General features: G+C 36.9%; 1 protein-coding gene across 23 annotated transcripts in view; it reads right to left on the reverse strand.

The window, feature by feature from the left end:
* PMCA (plasma membrane calcium-transporting ATPase 3) overlaps positions 1–22,270 on the reverse strand; it is a 192,607-nt gene that overhangs the window by 16,661 nt on the left and 153,676 nt on the right. For 13 of the 23 annotated variants that reach the window (XM_087414420.1, XM_087414421.1, XM_087414417.1 and 10 more), the window contains one exon: positions 3,614–7,040. The exons of 4 other annotated variants lie outside the window; for them this stretch is intronic. In XM_087414420.1, coding sequence (XP_087270546.1) covers positions 6,369–7,040 — 672 coding nt within the window. In that variant the 3' untranslated portion in view covers positions 3,614–6,368. Of the gene's footprint in view, positions 1–3,613; positions 7,041–9,909; positions 18,434–22,270 lie in introns of those variants that run through there. 6 more of the 23 variants (XM_011062930.2, XM_011062928.2, XM_011062920.2 and 3 more) reach the window with 3 other exon arrangements.

Raw genomic sequence — 22,270 nt, forward strand, 5'->3', positions numbered from 1 at the left:
TAAAGACACAGATAGATAGATAGATAGATAGAGAGAGGGAGAAAAAGAGAGAGAGAGAGAGAGAGAGAGAGAGAGAGAGAGAGAGAGAGAGACAGTCAGTAAGAGAGAAAAAGCAGAGGGGAAGAGCGAACCAGAGTAAAGAGTATGGACTTCCACTTAATCAAGCAACGCGACACATAGAGGTATGGGAAAGCACATTATGTCCATTTCTTCCAGAAAAAGCGATAGGAAATCGCGATTCGCGTCGGTGAAGCTCGAAAGTCCTTGAATTGAGGGATTCAATTATAATCCTTGCATGTTAATTCGTCATTAATTTAGAAATAACGAAATCATTAACTTAATTGTCTGTCAGGCGAATTTTGTATATTTTACTACGTATATTTTTATAAGTATAATGATATTTATAATATATTGCACAATATAATAAAATATTATTTTTGTTGAATATAGCACACTTCTTACCTTTTATATTATCTATAGCCATTTACAACATTCAACATTTTATTAGATGATTCATTTCTTTTACAAGTTTCAAAAAATTTTAACGATCATCAGTAATTGAATCAACTTTTTAATCTTAACGAGCGTACTGAATCTTCAATATTGCAACCAAAATGCGATTTTCACGAATGAAAGTATCCAACAGTGAAATTTTCATTCTCGACGAGATCAATTCAAACTAATAACCAGCTATCTCGCTAGAATTTTGCAATGACTGATCAGTGTTACTTTCTCTACTGCAATCGTCGTCATTCCATTGTAAGAATGTTCTGTAGATGTGGAATGTTCTGACAATCGTGACAATTTTCTATTGCGGTCATCTTCCAAGTATTTCAAGGACTTTCTATTGTACGCGGCTGACTATAGCGAGGACTTTTCTACTGCGATTGGCTCGCGGCTTCTTCTACTTGCACAAACGCCGCGGACGATTCTTCATCGCGACAGTAGAAGGTGTTCGTAGCTGGCCAGACATAAAAATCCTCCAGTAAAAAAATGAACACCATTACACATTTGATCCGCTATATTCTTCAGGACCTGCTTAAACTAGAATGAGATATCCAAGTAGAACATAGTCATAATGATACTGCGTGCTTTCTATTTAATGACACAAGTTGACATCATTCTATCTTTCATCATTCAGAGAGTAACAAAGATAGAACAATTTGTGTCGATTTGTGTCATCAAATGGAAAACATCAGTTAGGACGTCATTATGATTCCTTTCATAAGTGAATGATAATGATAAATTCACATGATATCATTATGACTTTTGTATTCTATAGATATTCAAACATCTCATTCTATCTTAAGCACCATCCAAAATATCGCGATACAAAACAATCAAAAATTATCTAAACAGTATCCAATCTCTTATTTAAAAATCTCTAGCCAGACAAACACCGAGGAATCGTTAGGATGATTTAGAATGTAAATTCAACGGTGACACGTCGACGAGTGAATGATGTGAAACGCAGGGAATCGAGGTGTTGTGTTCCAAAATTTACTGTCGCTACTGAAAATCTATAGTTTATGTCACGTGCACTGTAGACTTTCAGAACTAGCAGTAAATTTTAGAACACAGCCCGAATAAAAGCTCTGGTCTTACCTCTTAGCTCCACCCTATATACAATAGGTATATGCACTATACACATGTATGTACACGTATATACATTCATTTTCAGTAAAAAAATAACGTCTCTAATTAATCAAGAATTCGCCATTTTAACGCGTCCGATTAAAAAATCGGATTTGAATCCTAAGCAATGCAGTGTAAGGAATGCTGCCAGACTCTGATGGGACTTATGTCTCGTCTCTCTATCGAGATACTCGTATCTGTTATCCATAAGATAACTCCATTTTCTCTCTGAGATTCGGAATCTCTACTCACAAGCGCATCGAGGGGTTCGACTCACCGTTCGACGGTCCATCCCGCGGCGGTCATTTCTTATCTCGAGAGCCACTGATAAACGGATACCACGTATTCTCTGAGATACGCGTCTCCGACAACTATAAATCTGGCAACATACATCCGTGACGCCAGAAAGAAACAGGATGCACTCTGTATGGCGATTCTTCATCGACGTTTTCGTGTACGTGAGAGAGAGAGAGATAAAGAAAAAAAAATGTACACAGCAAACCAGGCAGAATCGTCACAGCAGAAAGGAACCAACGTCAACGGCAAGCAGCGCGAGAAAAATGTCGAGCATCACAGCAAGTATAAAAGCAACACGTTAAGACAGTCCAAACAGTAACAAAGAAACATAAAAAAAAAAAGAAAAAAAGAAAACGAAAGAAAATAAAAATAAAAAGTGGAATAGGATCTAGCATCTGCGATCGGCTTGCATGCATTCGCGTGCCCGGCAAACTTATATCTTCGTTAGAATGAATTCGACTACCGTTTCGGAAAAAGACGATTCTCCCAAAAAGGCCGCCTCGACGAGTGAGTGCGGGGGTTGAAAAAGATAACCCTCCGCTACCCCCTCGCTTTCTTCCATTCGTTCTTTCTCGCCATTCCCCCGGGCTCGGCGATTGCTGATGGTGCACGCATGCATGATGCGTGTCTCTCGCCCGATTTAACGGGCACGCTGTCAAGATACCGCCGACACACAACATTCAGAAGAGGATACTTACGCGATGCAAAGAGGCTGTTATCGCCGCGGCATTTCGCGGCGGGGCGGTGGTGACGACGGCAGCGGCGGCGACGGCGACGGTGGCCCAGCTTACAGACCCCCGAAGAATACATCTCGGGCCCTTCGGCGAGCCCTGTGGGCCCCGCTGGGCCCTCGGCACGCGCGCGCGTGCGTCCGCCCTCGTGCTAAATGCTCTGCTCTCATTTTTGCTTTTGCGTCTGGCTCGGAACAACATGCACGCTACGCCAAGTAATGCGCACTTGCCGATTGTACGTATCGCAACGGACGACGACTCTCTCAACGGAAAAAGGCGATATGTCGTTTCGAATGTCACATGGATAGGTTTCCAGGATATTAAGGGTGGTTAAGGACAGAAAGGAGAGAAAGAAAGAGAAAAAGAAAAAGAGAGAGACGGAAGAGCTGAGAGCGAGAGAGAGAGAAAGAGAGAGGGGCAAAGAAAGAAGACGGAAATGGAGAATAAAAGAATGGCGTTTTCCGGACAGGAAGAAATTTAACTGTCGTGTCTTTCGTTTTGAAATTCGATTCTTCTTCGGTTGACTCGTATATCCGGAAAACTATGTCGCATTGTCGGCTCAATGACTCGCGAATATTAATTGCTCCAACTTGTGAAAGCCGTTTACAATTCCGTTGAACATACACGATATTTTCACTTGCTGCGATACACAGAAAAGGAATAAACAAATCGTGTGATTTTTTCGTTATAGGAAAGATTTTTGTCTTGTACGCTTTCCTTTGTAATCTCTCTTGTCTCGAAAGATTTAAATCGTAATTTTATACAGCGTTACTAGAAAATCGATTGATCAATTGATCGGTAGCATAATGACAAATGTGTACGTCTATCAATCTTCGTCGAGTGTCTGAAGGGTTTTTTGGAGCAAAGGAGATCACAATATCGTAAAGGGAAAAATAATGAGAGAATATACGTGGAAAGAAGACACTTCAGTAAAGAAGAAAAGAAAGAAATACATAGGATGTCCGGTTTCTCGTCACTGGAGAACCTTATAATTGTGAAATCTACTCGCCACTATAATTCAGTCATATTAATTAATCAATAATTAATTAATTAATCATTTATGTTAACTTTGACAGTTGACGAAGATTTTCCCAGCAGATCATAATGAGATAAAAATTTTTTCCTAAAATAACTTCTACTTATCTTATTATGATTTTGTGTCCTGCCTGGGTTTTGACTTCGTGCGGTTCTTTAGTGACACAAGCTTTCTCAAATAATGTCACAATTCGATTAGGTCATATGGCGATGTAGAATTCAATCGAGAATTTTCTAGATTAAGTTGAAAGAAGATTAAGGTCAAAACCGGAAATTGAGACTGATACGCTTCGCCAAGTTCATCTTTCGATATCATTCTGCGATTTGTAAATAAATTCTTTTGCCCGTCTGTAGCATCGAAATATGAAATCGGCGAAACAAAATCAGTCTTAATTTCAGATTGCAAATATATATATTTTTGTTAAGATACACATTGCGAGAAATGCAATGTGTAAACTGCGTAAATAAGCAAGCAAAGATAGCTGCGCTCGATTAAGATGTTTAAATTCGCTTCGCTCAAAATCTTACGTTCGATAGGGATCAATCATGATAGGGAGTTAGTATCGGACAAGGGACGAAGCACTTTGCTCTACATGACGAACTTGAGATCGTCACTCGATGCAAGATGCACAACGAAAGCAACGTGCAAAGGTTTTTCAGACTCAGACATGACACTACCGCGATCATAAATGCGAAATCGCAGTACGCGGCCACAATGCAACACTATTTGCTGGCGTATCTGCATACAGCTACACACTTAATTTGCAGCGACACGATTAAGCAACAACAGTCAGGGTATATAAAAGCAAACGTCACACTATCTTCAATTTATACAAACGCCACAGATTCGCGTCTTAATTAAAGTTCGCATCGCTCTGGCAAATTCGCGTCTCTCTCATGCAAACGGTAAACGTGTAATCGTATTTCGGTGTATGGTACTCGGCGTGATCGGCGCACAAGGAGACCTAAACGCAAGTCATCCTAAATGCAACTGTAATACAACTAAAATCAACTCGGCCGTTCTAGCAGGATCCGCGAGTGCCTCTCGTCGGCTTTCACTCGACGCGGCGATTCCTCTTTTAGGACCGGATGTGATGCAGCGAGAGGAAGAAAGGGTCGTGGGGTAATTGCGCAAAGTGCAGGCGAACTCGTAATTTCGTGATCAGGAATCAAAACCGATCAATTCTCGACGCAATCCAAGCAGAACAATAAGATCTCGATAACGTCAAAATGATGTTAAAATCGATCGAAAAGTAATTTTTAATTAATACTTCAAAATTTCTTTAACTGGTATTCGCATCCAGTGTACTTTAAATTAATGAAGCTTTTCTTAAAACTCCTAAACACTCATCTCGGATCTTCAGACTAATAATTTCAGAAACAAGAAAACACATAATGAAAATTCTTGCAAAGTATATTAAAACAACTATTTTTCAATAAAACAATATTTGCATTTGATAAAATACTTGTCAAATATATCGAAAACGCTCCTTTTATTTCGAAATAGAATAAAATCATATTTATCTCAACTGTCATATAGCTTGTTTCGTTTTCTGGTTAGGTAGAATTCAATTTCAAATACATGGTTATTTATTTGATTACCGGACCAGGAAGAGATTTCGATATATTTTACAATTCTATCGCAAATGTTGTTTTATTTAAAAATATGTTTTAATATAGTTTGCAATTTTCTTCATTTTTAACAATCTAAGATGAATGTAATGAAAAGGTAGAAGTCTTAAAATTAACGTAATTGAATGATTTTTTTTTTATTAAGATCAAAATTCAGAGAAAAATTATGTAACTTAAAATTATAAAGTTGTGAAAAACAGTTTGTTATAAACAGCACAACGTAATTAAAAAATAAATTCAAATCTACTGAACTTGCGAATACTAGTTAGAGTTAATAATTATTTTAGAGCTATTTTGATATCATTTCGACGCCATCATAACTTTGTTTTGTTTGACAACTCAACAAATACCAACTAATAATAACATAGTTTTAATTTCCCACAACAATATAATTGTAATATAACACATGTTGTACATAACAATTATATTGTTAAGTCAAAAATTATAACAAGCATTTATGTTAATTAATGTTTGTTGGGAGAACGGAAGTAAATATTACATTCGTAAAACCCAGCGAGAATCGATACCGTTAAAACAACAATTTCGATCCCTGATCTATAAGGATGGTGAAGGAAGGAAGAAAGCAGAAGGGTGGAAATGAGATACAGACACACGACGAGTACATGATGTAAAGTCACAATAACACAGGACATCGAGTGCTGTGGAGGTGAAACAGGAGAAGTTAGAACAATAGAGTAGGAAGCGACGGTCTTGTACCACCAGAGGGCTGACTTGATTTAGCGAAAAGCACTCTAACGCTTATATAGTTAGCGTGATGAAAAAAAAAATCGTACGCTATTCTCGCTCATCGAGTTCGCCTTCGTTCAGTTCGTTTCCTTATCGGAAATTTATTCCTTGTGAGATTCCTCGCGCGAGGAATCTCGCAATTGGTGCAACATTTTTTCGGCGGTAATAGCTCTCTATGTGAGAAATAAATACAGGAAAGAAATTAATGCTATATGCCAACGAAAGCCCCTACAAGCAACAATGGCGCAGAATATATATATAGGCTCGGAAATCGCTAATCCTTGCCGCGCTTTAAATATCGAACAAGCTTGAGACGTCAAGGATTAACACAGACATGTACCTTTCCTTCGTACTGGCGTCGAGGGCAGGAAAGGCTGCCCGGTCCAGTAGTACAAGCCGTAATATTATCCTATTGTAGAACAGTATAAAGTAGAAAGCGGGAAGAGTATACGTAGATAGATAAACAGAAAGATCACGACAGAGGGAAAGAAGAGAGAAGAAGAAGAGATCTGGGGAGGAACGAGAGAAAGTTTTGGAATTTTGGAACGGAGTAAATTTGCAATTTCCAAGATTCACTTTTTCAGATGCAAAGTGGACCTTACAAATTATTGACATACCCCGCTCTCGGGATGTACATTTTATACAAGAGAAAGGAGAAGAAGAGAAGAAGAGGGTAGGACAAATTGACGAAGAGGAGAGGAGGGAGAGAGACAATCGATAGAATAAGAAGCGTGTAAAAGCGAAAGGGTTAAAAGACAGCTGCGAGCGAGCAAACGGGCGAGTGACACAGAGAGCGAAAAGGAAAGAGATCGAGACAGAAAGAAAGAGAAGAGAGAAAGAAAAAGATAGTGAGAAAGAGAAAGAAAAGATAGAGCAAGAGAGAGGAGCGCTTACAGCTTGGTCTGTCGAACTCTTGCTGTAGGGTACCGGTATCAAACGTTCCTGCAACTCGCCACCTATCACCTTCAAGAGTAAAGGATAACATAATGGTTACAACAAGGTGGAACGATCGGATCGCGCGTAACCACTTCTTCAACCCTCAAGCGACACACATTTGCTTCTCGCTTTGATCGCTTCATTCTTTGCGATGTGGACATGCGTTTAGTTCGAAACTCGCGTTGAATCGATCGATTAATTGTCAGCAATATCATATCGCGTAAGAATTAATTCTTTTCTCGAGAAACTAGGATGTACAATAAAATGATTCAAGTATCTTGGTTCTCTCTTTCTCTCTCTTTCTGTCTTTCTCATGAAATGATTAATTCTTACGCTAATATTGCACGCGTATTAATAACTTTTTTGCAGGATACATTAATTTATTATAAAATAGAAACTTCAGAAATCTTTTGTGGACTCTCATAATTTTCTATCCAATATATATAGATTGTTAATATTGCTGAAGTATAATCTTAAATGGTACGATGGAAAAGATTTTATGTCGATTTTTATTCTTTCAGAATAAAATCGAATATAATATTAAATTATACTTTGCATACTTTTACATAGTTTGTCGTAACAAATATTATGCTGCAAGAGAGAACTAAGTCTACAGTTGTAATTAAAATAAATATTACGTCTCGTATATAATATTCGCAATTAATTATAAATAAAATACTTATCTCTCGCCGGTAGTTGTAAGTTTCAAAATTAAAAATTTTCTTCCTCCTTTATCACAAAAATGTTAAATCTTACATCCTATTTTTTCACAGTTAATTTCATTTTTGTTGAATTTTTCCCTACCAATATTTTCCATCGTACCTGTTAAGGATCAACGCAAAGTCCTCGCACAGTTTGTTTCTCACGCAGAACGCGAGCTTGAGGGTTAAGGGTGACACATTCTTGACGGTTTGTCTCATTGAAATGCTGATGTTTGCGTAAGTAATCAGTGTGGCTGTGAGAGTAGTCGAATTTGATTGATTGTAGTGTCGCGTCCTCTCACCGGTGTTAGGACTCTCCTCGCTCGGAAACGCGTCGTCAGTGAGACATCCCCGATATTTCTGAAGGGCTTCCGTTAAAATTCGCGGTCCGCAATTTTTAATTTTCACATGGCGTAAATTAGATTGCATTGAGTATCATAGGTATTAATTATGCTGAATAACTTTCTTTCTTTCTTTTAGTATTAAACCGTGCATCGAATCCGTTCGATGGGAAGCTGAATTGGAGCCCATTGCATCAATACTATTGTTTAAGAATCCCATTGCGATATTCTGTATTTCGCTAATAATATTGTTGGTATTGTTTAACAATTGATAGCGAATTAACTTTTTCAGATGGCTATTAGCGCACCTTCTTAATTAATAAATTCTTAAAAATAATAAGACAACAAATTTATAGACAATTTTATATCTATTTAAAAAAGAATCACATATTTTATATTTTTGCGTGCTGTTCATTGCACGCGATAATTATATTTTGAAATAATTACGATAAATAAGATGAGAGACAAATATCAGAATATTGGCGTATAAATCCTTGATCGATCCAATCACCATCTCTCATTCACCTCTTTTTCTAAACTACGCTACGGATAGAATCTATAATCTGGACGGAAATATAGAGAGAAAATCGTTGATTCGGGATAATTAATTTTTAAAGTTTTGTCGGTGCAATTCGGCTTCGGTGATAAGGGAACAAAGTATGAGCGAGAGTGCCGTGCCAAAGTGAATCAATGTATAGATAGACAAGCGTAGAGAGATTTACAGAGAGTCGGTATAAGTCCGTAAGTAGACGGAATTACGAAGAAAAGATGTGCAAAGTTAGTTGTTGCGTGATCGTTCAGAGTAGAAGATCGATAATTTATTCATTGAATATTCCATCGAAATCAGGCGACAGGATCCGCAACGATAGACGATTGTTAAAATGCAATGCGCAAAACTAAAACCATTTAGATCCGATTCTCGCAATCCATAATATTAATTCATGTTAACATATTAAATTACTTAGAAAGTAAATTTAATTCCCAAAGATCATAACATAAATTATGATTATGAATTAATCATAACATAGAAAATGATTTATTAATTCTCTGAATAAAATTTCAGTCTATTGCATTTCGTATGAAACTCAAAAAATAAGAAATGGACAGTCCAATTCCGATCCGAAGACATTGCATTTCGACGAGCGTCTTAGATTACAATAGAAAGCAACGAAAAAATAGGAAGTCATATAATGATAATGAAAAAAAAAATAACCATCTCCGTCGTTACCCGTCATTGTGCATTAGATACGTCAATGAGAGGCATCATCAAGAAGATCAGTGTGCGTATATAGTAGTCATAGTGTGTTGTATAGATTGAAAGAGAGAGAAAGAGAAAATTAGCAGAGATATTGTTTGGAGATGTGAAGAGTAATAGAGATCGCCGTTGGTCGATCGATCGAAGGCTCGACGTGGATCGCACTCGACTGTGACGTTCTGTTGTATCTATTTCACGTATGTCACTGAGACGGATCAATAATAGATACATAGATCGCGGTCTCCATGATCTCGAAGAGATCTTTATCTGCACAGCGATGCACGTCGCGCAAATTAATCGAACGTCCTATTCCGAAGACAATGTGAAACTATATCGGAGATTCTCCTCGGGATTCGCGATCTAAGTCGATAGTACTTTTTCGATCGCTATATTTTCCAGTTGGCCTAAACGTCGAAAGCGGTCGATCGGAAGGAGGATTAAATCGCGAAGGAAAGAGGAGAAAGATGGGAAATGATTCGATAAATCAGTTTGGGTCACGAGAATCAGAAAGAGACAGAAACAGATAAAGTGAGACAGAGAGAGAAAGAGAGAGACAGAGAGAGAGAGAGAGAGAGATTGATTCAGCAACAAGCCAAGCGTGGAAAAGATTTATCGTTTTATTGACCATCATCGATCATTGTGCAGCTTTCTTGTTTTGCGTGAATAAAGTAATTATGAATCGAAAGAGAAAAAGTCTTCACGGGACCTGCGGTCCCTTATCTCGCATACACACGTTTTATTCTCTTTCCCTTCTCTTCCATTTTCCTATTTCACATTTCAGAATCACCGTGTTTGTATCTTTTCTTCTTACTCTTTTTATTTATCACCTCTTTTCATCGGCGTCGCGCAGGAGAGACTAAAAGCGATTCGTACGATTCATCGAAGATGCAGCTCGATGTATTTCGCCTGCTTTTAGAAGCGGAGGGGGTGGTAAACGATGACAATACAAGAAACGGGAAAGACTGGGGAGGGGAGAATGAGGAAGAAAGCGAACTAGGTGTACAAGAGAAATTCGCAGATATCACCCTCTCCGCTGGTCTCCTTATATCGGACTTGTTATTTGATTAACGTTGTCTTAAACTTTATTTTATATAACAATAATAATAATTAATAATAGTAATAATAATAATATATATATTCCCTATGCATATCGTTAAATTGATGTTCAACTATACATATTTATAATATATTTTATATATATATGTATATATATATATATATATATATATATATATATATATATCTGCTCTCTCTTAGAGTTCATCGGTAACAGACTAATATAATGCGTCGATATTAAAAACCAGAATGTCTTCTCTCGTTTGCTACAAATCGCGATATTTGATACGAACCCACAGCCTATAGTGCGGACCTACTAAGTTTTACGCGTGCGTGTCTTATCGCGAGCCGTGACACGTACGGATTAACGCATTCGCACGCGAAGCGACGCCAATTGTGAATGAGATTCTTCGTTATCGCACCGGCCGAAAGGAAGCCGACAATGACTGCGTTCAAACAGAAAAAGCAACTTTGCAACTGTTGTAATATTCTTTAATACGATTGGTTTATACATTTCTCTCATACAGCACACTTTATCACGAGGGATGTTCTGGAAACAACCTTAGAACGTAGAACGTTCTTTGGACGTCAGCAAGAACATTCCTTGGAAGTGTGTATTACAGGGATTAGATTTAGTGAGAAACTAAGGGAAAGACCAATCATTAAAGAATTTTATAATAGTTGCAAAGCTTTTTTTGCTGAACGCAACCATTACGTCGGAGGTCCGCAGGACCTCGCCGGAAGTAGAGCCGGCGGACTGTTCGAACACACAGATTGCGTCGCTTTGTGGCGCGTTTTATTCTCGTAAGGCCCATATTACGTTTATCGTGAATGAATCTTTTGTCGAACACATTACTTTTGTACTTCCATTAAAAAAAGAAATTAATTTTTCCGTGCTTTTGTTTTTTTAAATTTAATTAGGTGTCTATAATGAATTGTAGACATTAAATTTAAAAAGAATAATTACATAAAACAGAATATTGGATAAAAAAAAGAGAATTAAAGCTTAAAAAAATTTCGAAATTTCTAAGTAATAAAAAATTACAAAATCCATTGGATAAAAATTATTTTTAACTCAATTAGATGATCCATAGTGAATTTTTTTTAGAAAGGGTCACATAAAGCAAAGAATTTAAATAACAAAAAAATGAAAATGAAAATTTTAGATTTTAAAATCTTAAAATCTCTAGAAAATTACAAAATCTATTGGATAAATCGTATAAGATTATTTTTAACTTAATTATATATCCACAGTGTATTGTACTTAAAAAAAGATTTTACATAAAACAATTTAGATGAACAAAAAATAAAAAGTAAACTTTCAAAACTTTCAAAAACTCCATTTCTAGATGGTAGGAAATTACAAAATCATTGGATAAATTATGTAGAATTAAAATATTTATGGCGTTTGGATTTATCAGGCCCTTTTTAAAGTTTCCGTAACATCTTCAGGCAGCTGATTAGCACGCGCGCGATAAGCTGTAGGATTACGAGAAACGTAATACGGACCTCACGTGACTGTAAGAGCGAACAGAACTCTAACTCGATGCTATTGAAGTAATTGTAGAGTGGCATGCACCAAGATTCGATATGCACCCACATCATAAGGACCACCCGCCGATGCGTCCGAAAAATTATTTCTGAAACTGTACTAAAAGCAACATTTCCAATCCTTCTCAAATTTTAACAACTCGAATAAAGTCCCATCGTATAAATCTAAACAGAATGAATAATTTTGCTGAAGTATATCTAAAAATTAAAATAAAAGATATAAATTTCTGAAAATAATTTTATTTTTAGAAATATAGATCTAAAAATAATTTTATTTTGATTATCAAAATAATTATGTGAGACACTCAAATTAATTATTAAAATGTTAAAATCTTTTGTAACATTGTTAGTAACGTTTAAGTTTTCACATGTTTAATTTGATGATACAAAATTACCATATTTTCAGATTTGTATCTAACTAAATTTTTAGACTTTAGCAAAATCATTCTTTCTACCCAAGTATATCTTATTACATTGGAAGGACAATTTTTTATCTTTTCCCTCAAAGATCATAGTTTGTCAAGAGTGATTTCATTACCAAATATCATATTTGAATCTCGACTGTACTGATTAAAGATTGATCGTTCAACTATTTCCGGATTACTTCAAAGTACTATTTCGCTTCTGATCAATCAATCGTGTAACGTCTTTGTAAGCTTATGTTAATTGTACTATACGGTGCGTAGCTCTTAAACTCAGTTTCATTGCGCGGATGATGATTGTCAGATCGGCTTGATCAGACTTCTCGATATTTATGTCTGCTCAGCGGGAGGCCCTTACGTCGCGTTATACAGGGGTCGAAAACGTCGCAACCAGGAGAAGACCTAACGACTAAGTTTCCTTTTCACAGCTCCTTCTAGTCCTTATATTTGTATTTTTTGCATCTTTATTTTATCCTTCTTGACGTGGGTTAACGCGCTGGCAGTAGCACACATTTAAAATCAACGACAATTAGTCGAAAAAAAAAAACGTTCTTGATTTAAGTGACTGGTTACAAAAAAAAAAGGAGGGAAGAGGGAAGAATCCTCAGCGACCACGTTCCATCTTTCGGCGATCGAATCTCGCATATCTCGTCGATCCTCGAACGAGAGGCTGGAGAGAGGGAGAGAAAGATAGGAATAATCATGACAATGGGATAATCGCGACACCGCGATATAATTTCCAACATTAAAATTAATAATGAATGTTACAATAAATTAGTTAAAAATTTTAATGAATATTAAATTAAAAATAGATATTTTTACTGTTGTCATTGGAAAATCCTGCGTAGTTACAATTATCCTATTGTCAATTTACCTTATCACGTAGAATAAATTACACTTGTAAAGTAAATTTTTCCAATCTTTGAGTGGCCTCGACATTTCGAGGAAGACACGGTCAAAGAAACGGATAAAGCCGAAGAAGGGAATAGTGGGATAAATAAAGTAACGTAGATAACGAGATCCAACAATTTAAGTACATTTCTTCATTCTGAATGAGGAATATTCCCTCTTCGCGGGAAAATGGAACGTGGAGAACCAGCGGAAATCAGAATCAACATAAATTCCGTCAGTTCGAATTTTCCGACGCTGCTATGACAAGAGAAAATATATCTCGCATCGCGTTGTAGCGATTAAAAGAACAAAATAATAAAATAGCGTCGGAATTTAAGCCTATCGCGTTTGTGCGTCGATTTCCATCCAAGCAGAGCAAGTCATGATAACATCAAAGTGACATTAAAATAAATCGTGAATGATTGACTTTTAGCAATTATTTTGAAGCCATTTTGACGTTATGTTAATATCATAGAGTGCTTTCGAATTGCTGTCACATCTTAACATGAACGTATACAGGAATGCACAAAGTATAGCGACTCAATTGGAACAAAATGTATACGTTGTGCAACATTTTGAATAGAATTAGATTAAATGTAACTTTTTCCACATTGAATGAAAAAAAGTAAAAACTGGCCACTCAACTTTATTTATAGCCGCAATTAATAACATTGTCACTATTAGTTATCACTAAAAACATAAACTTATACAGCCGACTGATAACTTTCGGACTGAGTATGGATGTATAGTGTTGTTTCGACGATTACGACAATTAGATTACGCAACACGGAAAAAAATAGATTTAGGTGATTCAGCGAAGCTTATTAAATTAAATTTGCTATGCTATTACAACAAATATAATACTCATTTTATTCAACTGTACAATTTTGTTACTTTAAAACATAGAAAACTAGTCCGTATATTACAGCTGTAGATTTGCTGAATCGGTAAAGTTTTTAGTTGTTTCAACAAATCCTTTTTTTTCCGTGAAGGTGTACACGAAAGTGTCCAGTGATGTTACAACTGGAAAGCACCCGCGGTGATTTGTATGCTCTGCTTGAACATCATCCCGGGGCCATGAAAATTCACGGCGGTGGCGATTCCCTGGAATGCCGATCGACGATGAATTTCGGTCGACGCGTTCATTAGGGAAGGCGCACTCGCAGCTCCTTCCCCGGCATAGGGACTCCCTCGACTTTAAGTTACAAGATTTATAAATAAAAAGAGAAGCGCGCGCGACGAGTTGAGTAAAATTAAATTAACTTACATTACAATATCAAGAGCGAGAATGCTCCTCCGTCTCTCCGTCCGTAACGACATCGTCGTACGTTGTTGTCGCGTATATATTTATTCGCCGCTCGATCACACTCGACGCTGTCGCTCGGCAAAGAAGAATATTGGTAACGAACCGTCCTATGTATATAGTTCGCGGTCACATTATTATTTTTCTCATCATACGTTCAGCTAAACAACTTTTTTTTTCCTCTTACTTATTTCTCTTATTTCTTCTTTTTCACTCGAACGAGAAAGTGGGGACGGGATTCTCTGTCGGACGACGATTCCCAACGCTCTGAGCCCCCGCGATTCGTCTCGAGCAGTCGAGAGAGAAAGAGAAAGAGAAAAGGATAGAAAGAAATTGAGGCCCTATCCGCCAGAATCGCCGACGGAATTCGGTTCTTCGAGATAGGCAAGAAGAGACACAGACAAGAGAAAAAGAGAAAGAAACAAAGGGGATGAATGAATGTTTTCACAGAACGCGAGGGAGACACGCCGAGAAGAGAGGATTCGAGGCGGGACCGGATGTACTGTGAAGCGGCCTACTTGGATCATACATTTAGATGAATTTATTTGTTTTTTTTATAATAGAGACAAACATTAGAAATAGTCAGTTACTCCTCTTCAAGACATTCATTTTCTTAATGGCACATTTAGAAGCTATAAATTAATATAGTTTATGTTATTAAAGTCTAATATATTTCTGAAATTTTTTTGTGTAAGATATATTAAAGTACATAAAAAAATAATATTTCCGAAATTTATAAGTTTAAGAAAAATAGTAAAAATCTTTATAAATATTAACTGTGCGATTAAAATTGGGCGTTTTTTTAAATCGAAATTTATGAAAAATATATTTTTCGAATGTCTTGCACTTTGATTTCGGCTTCAACTTGCTAATTCTTGATTTTCTGCTTGACCAGCGACACGTAAAACCAGGCCCGCTCACGAGAGTGACGGTTGATGAAGTTGTGATAGAAGAGATCGAGGCATGATGGTGAAAATGTAAGTACATTCAGCCTCGAGTCGCGTATACGTTTCCTGACGTCGCATATACGCGAGAAGATAAGTGGTAAGTGCATCATCTCGAATACCTTTCGATTGTCGATCGCGAGCGAGTGATTACTATCGCTCGAAGCGGCGCCGAAATGCGCGTCTTTTATCCCCCGGACAGGGGCGGAAGATAATTTCTCTTCTTTGTTAGTCGCACTCGCGAAGGGCAGTTAGAAGTGTTAATTCGCGAGAATTTATCTCTGTCGAGGTAGATTGTCACCGGTAGCGTCATCATTGTCGTCCTCGATAATCTATTGGATCGTCATCGGTCACATCACGCAGTCATCGAACGAACAGACATTCACATTCAATCTCAAACAGGCAAGCAAACGAATGACGGGGGTGATCACTGCTGACCATCAAATTGGCGAACACAAATGTGAAAATTTCCTGAAGAAATACTACATTTTTAGGATATCGGATACTTTTTTCAGTCACACAATTTAGAAAAAGTTAGAAAAAGTTTTGATATATTTATTATTATATATTGGGATACATAATCTAATTTTTTAATAAGACTTTTATTGTTTAATTAAAAATAGTTTTTTTTTGTCATAAAAGAGAAAATACACATTTTTTATTCTATGGAATTTTTTTCTATAAAAGATACACTATAATACATAAAGAGTTAAGTAGAGTTAACTTTTCGTTATTTTCTTATATCACCAATTATTAGTCAGTAGTAAAAATAAGTGATAGATAAATAAGTAAACGGTACGAGGTCGGTTGATAAGCGGACAAGCACTTAAGCGCTGTCTACATTTGTCAAGTATACGGATAAAATACTATTTTCATGTACGGACATCGTCATCTCTCTGAGATAATCGATTTAATCGTTTAATATATAATATCACTTTGCACAGGCTGCGACAGTTTACTATTTATTGCCATTCAACGAAACATATACAAAATTTTTATTTAGAAAAATTCTTAGAAAAATTAATCCCGTTTACTAATATCTTGTGGCATTTGTGAAACGTTCCTATTTCTACTAACTACATTATTGATTATATCTGTTTTACATTGATATTTATATTTCTTATGTAAAAGTTAGTATTCTAGAATTTTTTGACTTTTCAATAATTATATCCTTTATACTAAAATATTTCGTTTTTATCACTTTCTTTATTTTTATAAAAATTTATTTATTTTTCTTGGTCTTTTACTAAATAAAAAACGTTGCTACTTCTAGTGTTAAATATAATATTTGAGACGAAAATCTCTTGTCAAATAATGTAACAAAGAATGTAATTAAATATCGTGGCGTAATTAATTAATGGACTGTATTTTCGGGAATGTTTGGAAATATTTCGCAAATTACGCGGCAAAAGTGATACATCGAAATCATATTTCGTTATTTTTTTTTACAGCAGATAATCGCGTCGCAGCCCGTATCGTCGTTATTCAATAAACGATGGAACTCTGGAACGTTACTCTAAAATGCGAAAATAGTACTTTCACCAATGAACACAAAGTCGGGATACGGGAAAAAAGCAGTAGAAAGCGGGACCCCTGTGTACCATCTGATATAGTGTACAGCCCATGCACGAAAACGTGCCATTCGCAAATCGTCGCGATATTCGCGGAGCAAAATCTCTCTTCATTTTGGCAACCATTTCTTTCTTGCTTCCTCATCACCCGCAGTCTCGTCCGTTTTAAGTACTTAGTACAGCATTTTCGATTTTAACGAGAGTACGTGATTTGCGAATGTCGCGCTTTGTTCGTGTGTGTAGGCATTATCCTCCAAATTGACGCGTTTCGACCCCTTTGAGATCAGATCAGGTCCGCCGTCCCCATTGAGCGAGTGGTAAAAAATTTTTTTATCGGAGAGACAGAGAGGGGCGACGGAAGAGAGAAAGAATCAAGGGGGACAGAGAACTCGGCGACCGAAACGAGCAAGATCGTTCGGTAAGTACGCTCCCGGAAAGAGAGGTGGTGGAAATAGAGATGAATGATGACGTATCTTGAAAGTAGAGAAGAAATAGAGAGAACGAGAATGTGTTCATATCATTTACGTGGATGATGATACCGTCGCTTTATCGATCGAATGAGACGAGGTCGCAGGATCGAGCGAGATCTCACGATGCATATGAGGGCGAGAGATTACAGGGATAGAATATGTACAAGTCCCTCTACATAGTAGAGGGAGAGAAGAATGACAGGCGAAGGAAATGAAACAAGGGATATCAAATTAAAGGACAGACAGACAGCAAAAAACGGCAAGGGGAATAAAGTTAAATGATAAAGCTTAAGTCGCAAATAGACGATGAACAAAGAATATGGAAAAGGATGGAAGGAGGCTGTGGAATGAGACGATATATAGAGAAGAGAGAGAAAGTCTTTAGATGCTGGTCTCGTGCACGAGCTTGGTCAGTTCCGGTAGGACCAAGTTGTTGGAACTCAGAAGCAGGGAATTCCCAGTGTTGTCTCTATTGCTGCTCATCGGCGTCATGTGGTTGGGACTCAGGGGTTGATTAGGGACGTTACTAGAGGGGGATCTATTGTCGGTGATGGTATTGGTGATGGTGTAATGATGATTGTACGCGTTGGCCGGCCCGGTCACGCTCAGCAACAACGGTGAGGCGGGGCTGTTGAGGGACTGTTGCATCCTGGAGGATCCTCTGTAGTTTGTCTCGTAATCCTGACTCATCATCGGCTCGGCACTCCTATTAGAGGACTTGTTGTAGGCGGCGTTCTGCGCGGTGGTGGTGGTGGTGTTTGTCGGGTCTTCGTCAATGTATGTGAAGTCAGAGAGTGGTCGGGGCCCGGTGTGGCTGCGTGAACTGCGCATACTGTGTAAGCTGTGTAAACTATGGACAGAGCGACGCTCCTCCAGATCTTCCAGAGTCGACTTGAACGCTCTGATTACTCGAAGCTGCAAAAACAGGGAAGGACGTTCTATCAGGAAGCGAGGAGGCAAGCCAGCAACACACAAGCACGCCGTATATTCGTATTTTTTTCTTTTTTTTCGCGCAGAGGTGTGTTACAGTATGTCCCCCTTTTAACTTTATTGAGTGTCCCCTGAGTTTCGGCGTACTTCTGGTCTTGTCGTTGTTCTGGTAGCTGTAGTCGTGTTTTTATGATTATACAGAGATGTGCGTTTTTTTTTATTTTAATTTTAATTTTTTTAGAATAACCGCGAATGTGTTTATCTCTCCTTTTTCTTTTTGTCCGTGACATGAGTTCCTTCGCCTGTCGACTTGGTTGCATTTCACCCGAATTCGTAAGTTAAACATCGGGGATAAACTGAGCTAAACGGGAGGGATTTTGTTAGAGTATGTCGAAGGGATTTCATCAAATCCTTCACAATTTCGCTGTACCATCGAATAGTGCAAGCTAGAATTATACGTACTCAGTTACCGTCATCACATGCGTAATCTACGTCAATTTTATGCGTACCTACCTACCGCACGGCGATTTGTGGGATTTTGTGATGAAGTTCGTGATCGGGGAACCAACACGACCGAATGCGGACAACGCGCGAACGTCCTTGTAGATGACAGAGCCTCCTTTCGTCACCTCGAGGGTGTTAGGAACGCTAATAACGAGCGTCATTATCCCTTGCGATCTAGTTTGACCGGGAGCGATCGCAAATGAGAACGAAGCAACAAGATATGAGATTTGTTCTTTTTAACTCAGCTTCTTGCACAGTTCATCTTTTCTCTTTTTCTTTCCAACGTGGAGGAAAAGAAAAAGAGAAAAGATAAATCGTGTAAGAAGTTCAGCTAACAAGAACAGGCCCATAGTAATGGCAGATGGGGACCAAAAGGATCATTAAAAATACAAATAAGCAAAGCAAATCATATTCTATCAAACTTGAACTGAAAATCGTAAGTTCCATTCAAAAATATTATTAAACACCAAGATTTGTTTAACTAAATATGGCTATCTTCGCTTATTTGTGTTGGTTATCTCTCGGTCAATTGTCACTTACTATTATTTAAAAATATTTCAGTACCTTTTATTCTTCTTTACTCATTAATGTCCGATTTTAATCCGGGAATGGTCACCTGGGATATTTTTATATCCTACAGGTGAGAAAATTGTTATAAAATATTGTTTTGAATATTGTTTAATCTTTTTTTTCTCTAGTAACTATGTAAATATGCAATTCCATCAAAAGCTCACAAAAAAAGCGCCATACAAATTAAAATTTTTATTATTTAGAAATACTGTCATAATAAGCTATTTAACGTGCTTTTTCAGTTTAAAATTTGTTTGGTTTTTACTTTCTTCAGAAAATTGTAATTAAATCTATATCTATAATGTTCTCAAATACTAATAAATTGAACAATATATCAACAATATATGTTAATAATTGTGTTATACAATCTATGTTGTTAATAGTGATTTTAATTGGGATATAAAAACATCACGTAATCATTTATGTTAAAAAAATCAGATATTTCCAAGTTAAGAATATCGATTAATGTTAGCAATATTAGATTTAATTCTAATTCATGGTTCTAAGAAAAAATAATAAAACACTTCAACCAAATTTAAAATCAAATCAATGAAAATGATTTCACAAGTAGAATGAAATAACAGAATATTCATTAGAAAATCTTTTGCGTAAATTACTATACTTTTTAGAAGATTACTGTTCTTACCTTTGTTCCAATTAACGACGATACGTACATATTTGAAAGAAATACATCGAAAAAATATACATTTCAAAATAATTGAAATTATTCGCAAAATGCAACCTAGTACAAGTCTAATATCTTTTTCTCTACGTCATCAAGATCTGTATCAAGTTGCATTTCGTTTTCTAATTAAAAAAATGTGTCTGGTTACATTAATTGGAATTTTGGTTAAAAATTGACAAATCTAAATTTTCTGGTTGAATCTATTCTAGTGGAGGTAACCAGAATTCTGATCGATATGATTTTTAACCAGAATTTTTTCTCAGTAAGTCGTCATCTGAATAACAATCGATGTAGATCGTAAAAAAAAATAAATAAAAATAAATAAATTAACGACAGCCACCCTCTCATTAGCGATCGCTCCGCGACTCATTTCGACGCCAAAGGAAAACGAGCAGAGCTTCGCGATTATGGGGGTGCCAACGCGAAAATAGTTTCGTAATAGTTACCTAATTAGGAATGGTCCGCAACAGTCCTGAACCGTTCGCGAGCGAGTTTGCCGAAGCATTCGCACGCTTGTAACCGCTCCTCTACGGCTTGGAGTGTCAACAGAGTATATAATAGGGGTAAGACAGAAGCTTCAGACAGAGACAGACATAGTGTGGTTTTGGTGATGTTAGTGTAGTACGAATAACAGTTAGTAAAGCGAAGGAATACTATATAACGAAGATTAAGAATATAATGCACGTTCGTGACAGAGAGAGACAGGGTGGGTCAGTTGCTTTTCCTACATTATAAGTAATCTTCGCGGTAGCTTCACGCATGGTAGCCAGTTTCGACACACTGTGTGCGGTTTCAACACTTAACGTTTTCTCTACGTAACTACGCAAGTCTCATATGCTGTGATCAGACATGTTCTCTTGCTAAAGATTCGGAGAGACAATTCAGAACGGATTGAAACGGTCTCTCCGGTCGTTTTTTGTTGTAAGAGGTTCATGTTTCAGACGTTCGAGTGTCCGTGAGAGAGGAAAAAAATTGTGGTCAACGCCAGATCAGACAGGACATTCGAGATAATAAAAGTTCCTTTCGAAGAAGTGGAATGTAAGAAACTAGAGTGAAAAGAAACGCGAAAAATCTCAATGAGATTATTATCACTGATTTAAATTATAAAGAAATTTTTCTTCTTTCGCGTCTCTTCGCCTCGAATATGCTCGATCTGGCTCTGATCTTTTCGACACTCGATGCGCGAAGAAGCATCTCTCTTCTCGCGATCGGAGTCGCGATACATGCTAATAATCGCGCTATAATAATTGATTGGGATTCGTTTATCTTTTCTTTCTTTGTTCACAACAACACAGATCAAATAAGTGTAACGTGTTAAACCCTCTAATTGGCACTCGATACGAAACAACGGCGGTGTTAGACCTCGGGCAAACAGAAAATAAAGTCGATGCATAAATTGGCCAACCGTGCACACGCACACTCACACACTAACAAAAAGGGAACAGAAGGAAGGTAACGGGAGTTTCAAATCAGATCGACGATTGTCTTCTTTAATGACTCGAGAGAAACTAATTAATGAGAATTAAATTAGACACCTTGAATATCCTTGAGAAGTGTTATATTAATCCGCCAGAGCTAATGCCAAAATCTATAAAAGTTACTGTTAGGTTCCATTTAATTTGTTATTTAATCTGCAATCTGAGTTTTCTTTGTACATGCAAAATTTTACTCTCAAATTGCTCCGAAATAAAGGAGGGCAGAGTTTTAAAATATCTTGTAATATTTATTTAGTAATATAATAGAGGTGTTGAAAAGTAGCTTTAAATTTTTTTCACATTTTTTTGAAAAGCTAGAATTAAAAAACATGGACTGAATAAAAAAAATCAGATTGCAAACGGAGAGTTAAAAGCACTACACTGTAAATCCAAGTGTAATAAGTGCCTTCAATATGTGTGTGTATTTGTGTGTGTGTGTGTGTGATTTTATTTTCTGTGTAAAAATAACACTATATTACTCTCTAAAACTTTTAAAGTAAATTATCATTCTAAAAAAAGAAATCTTATTGTTAAAGATTGTTGAAAATTGAACCACTCTTTTTCAAGACTCAATTTTCACTCTTTAGA

This window comes from Acromyrmex echinatior, chromosome 16 (assembly GCF_024713525.1).
Source record: "Acromyrmex echinatior isolate Ae372 chromosome 16, ASM2471352v2, whole genome shotgun sequence".
NCBI lineage: Eukaryota > Metazoa > Arthropoda > Insecta > Hymenoptera > Formicidae > Acromyrmex > Acromyrmex echinatior.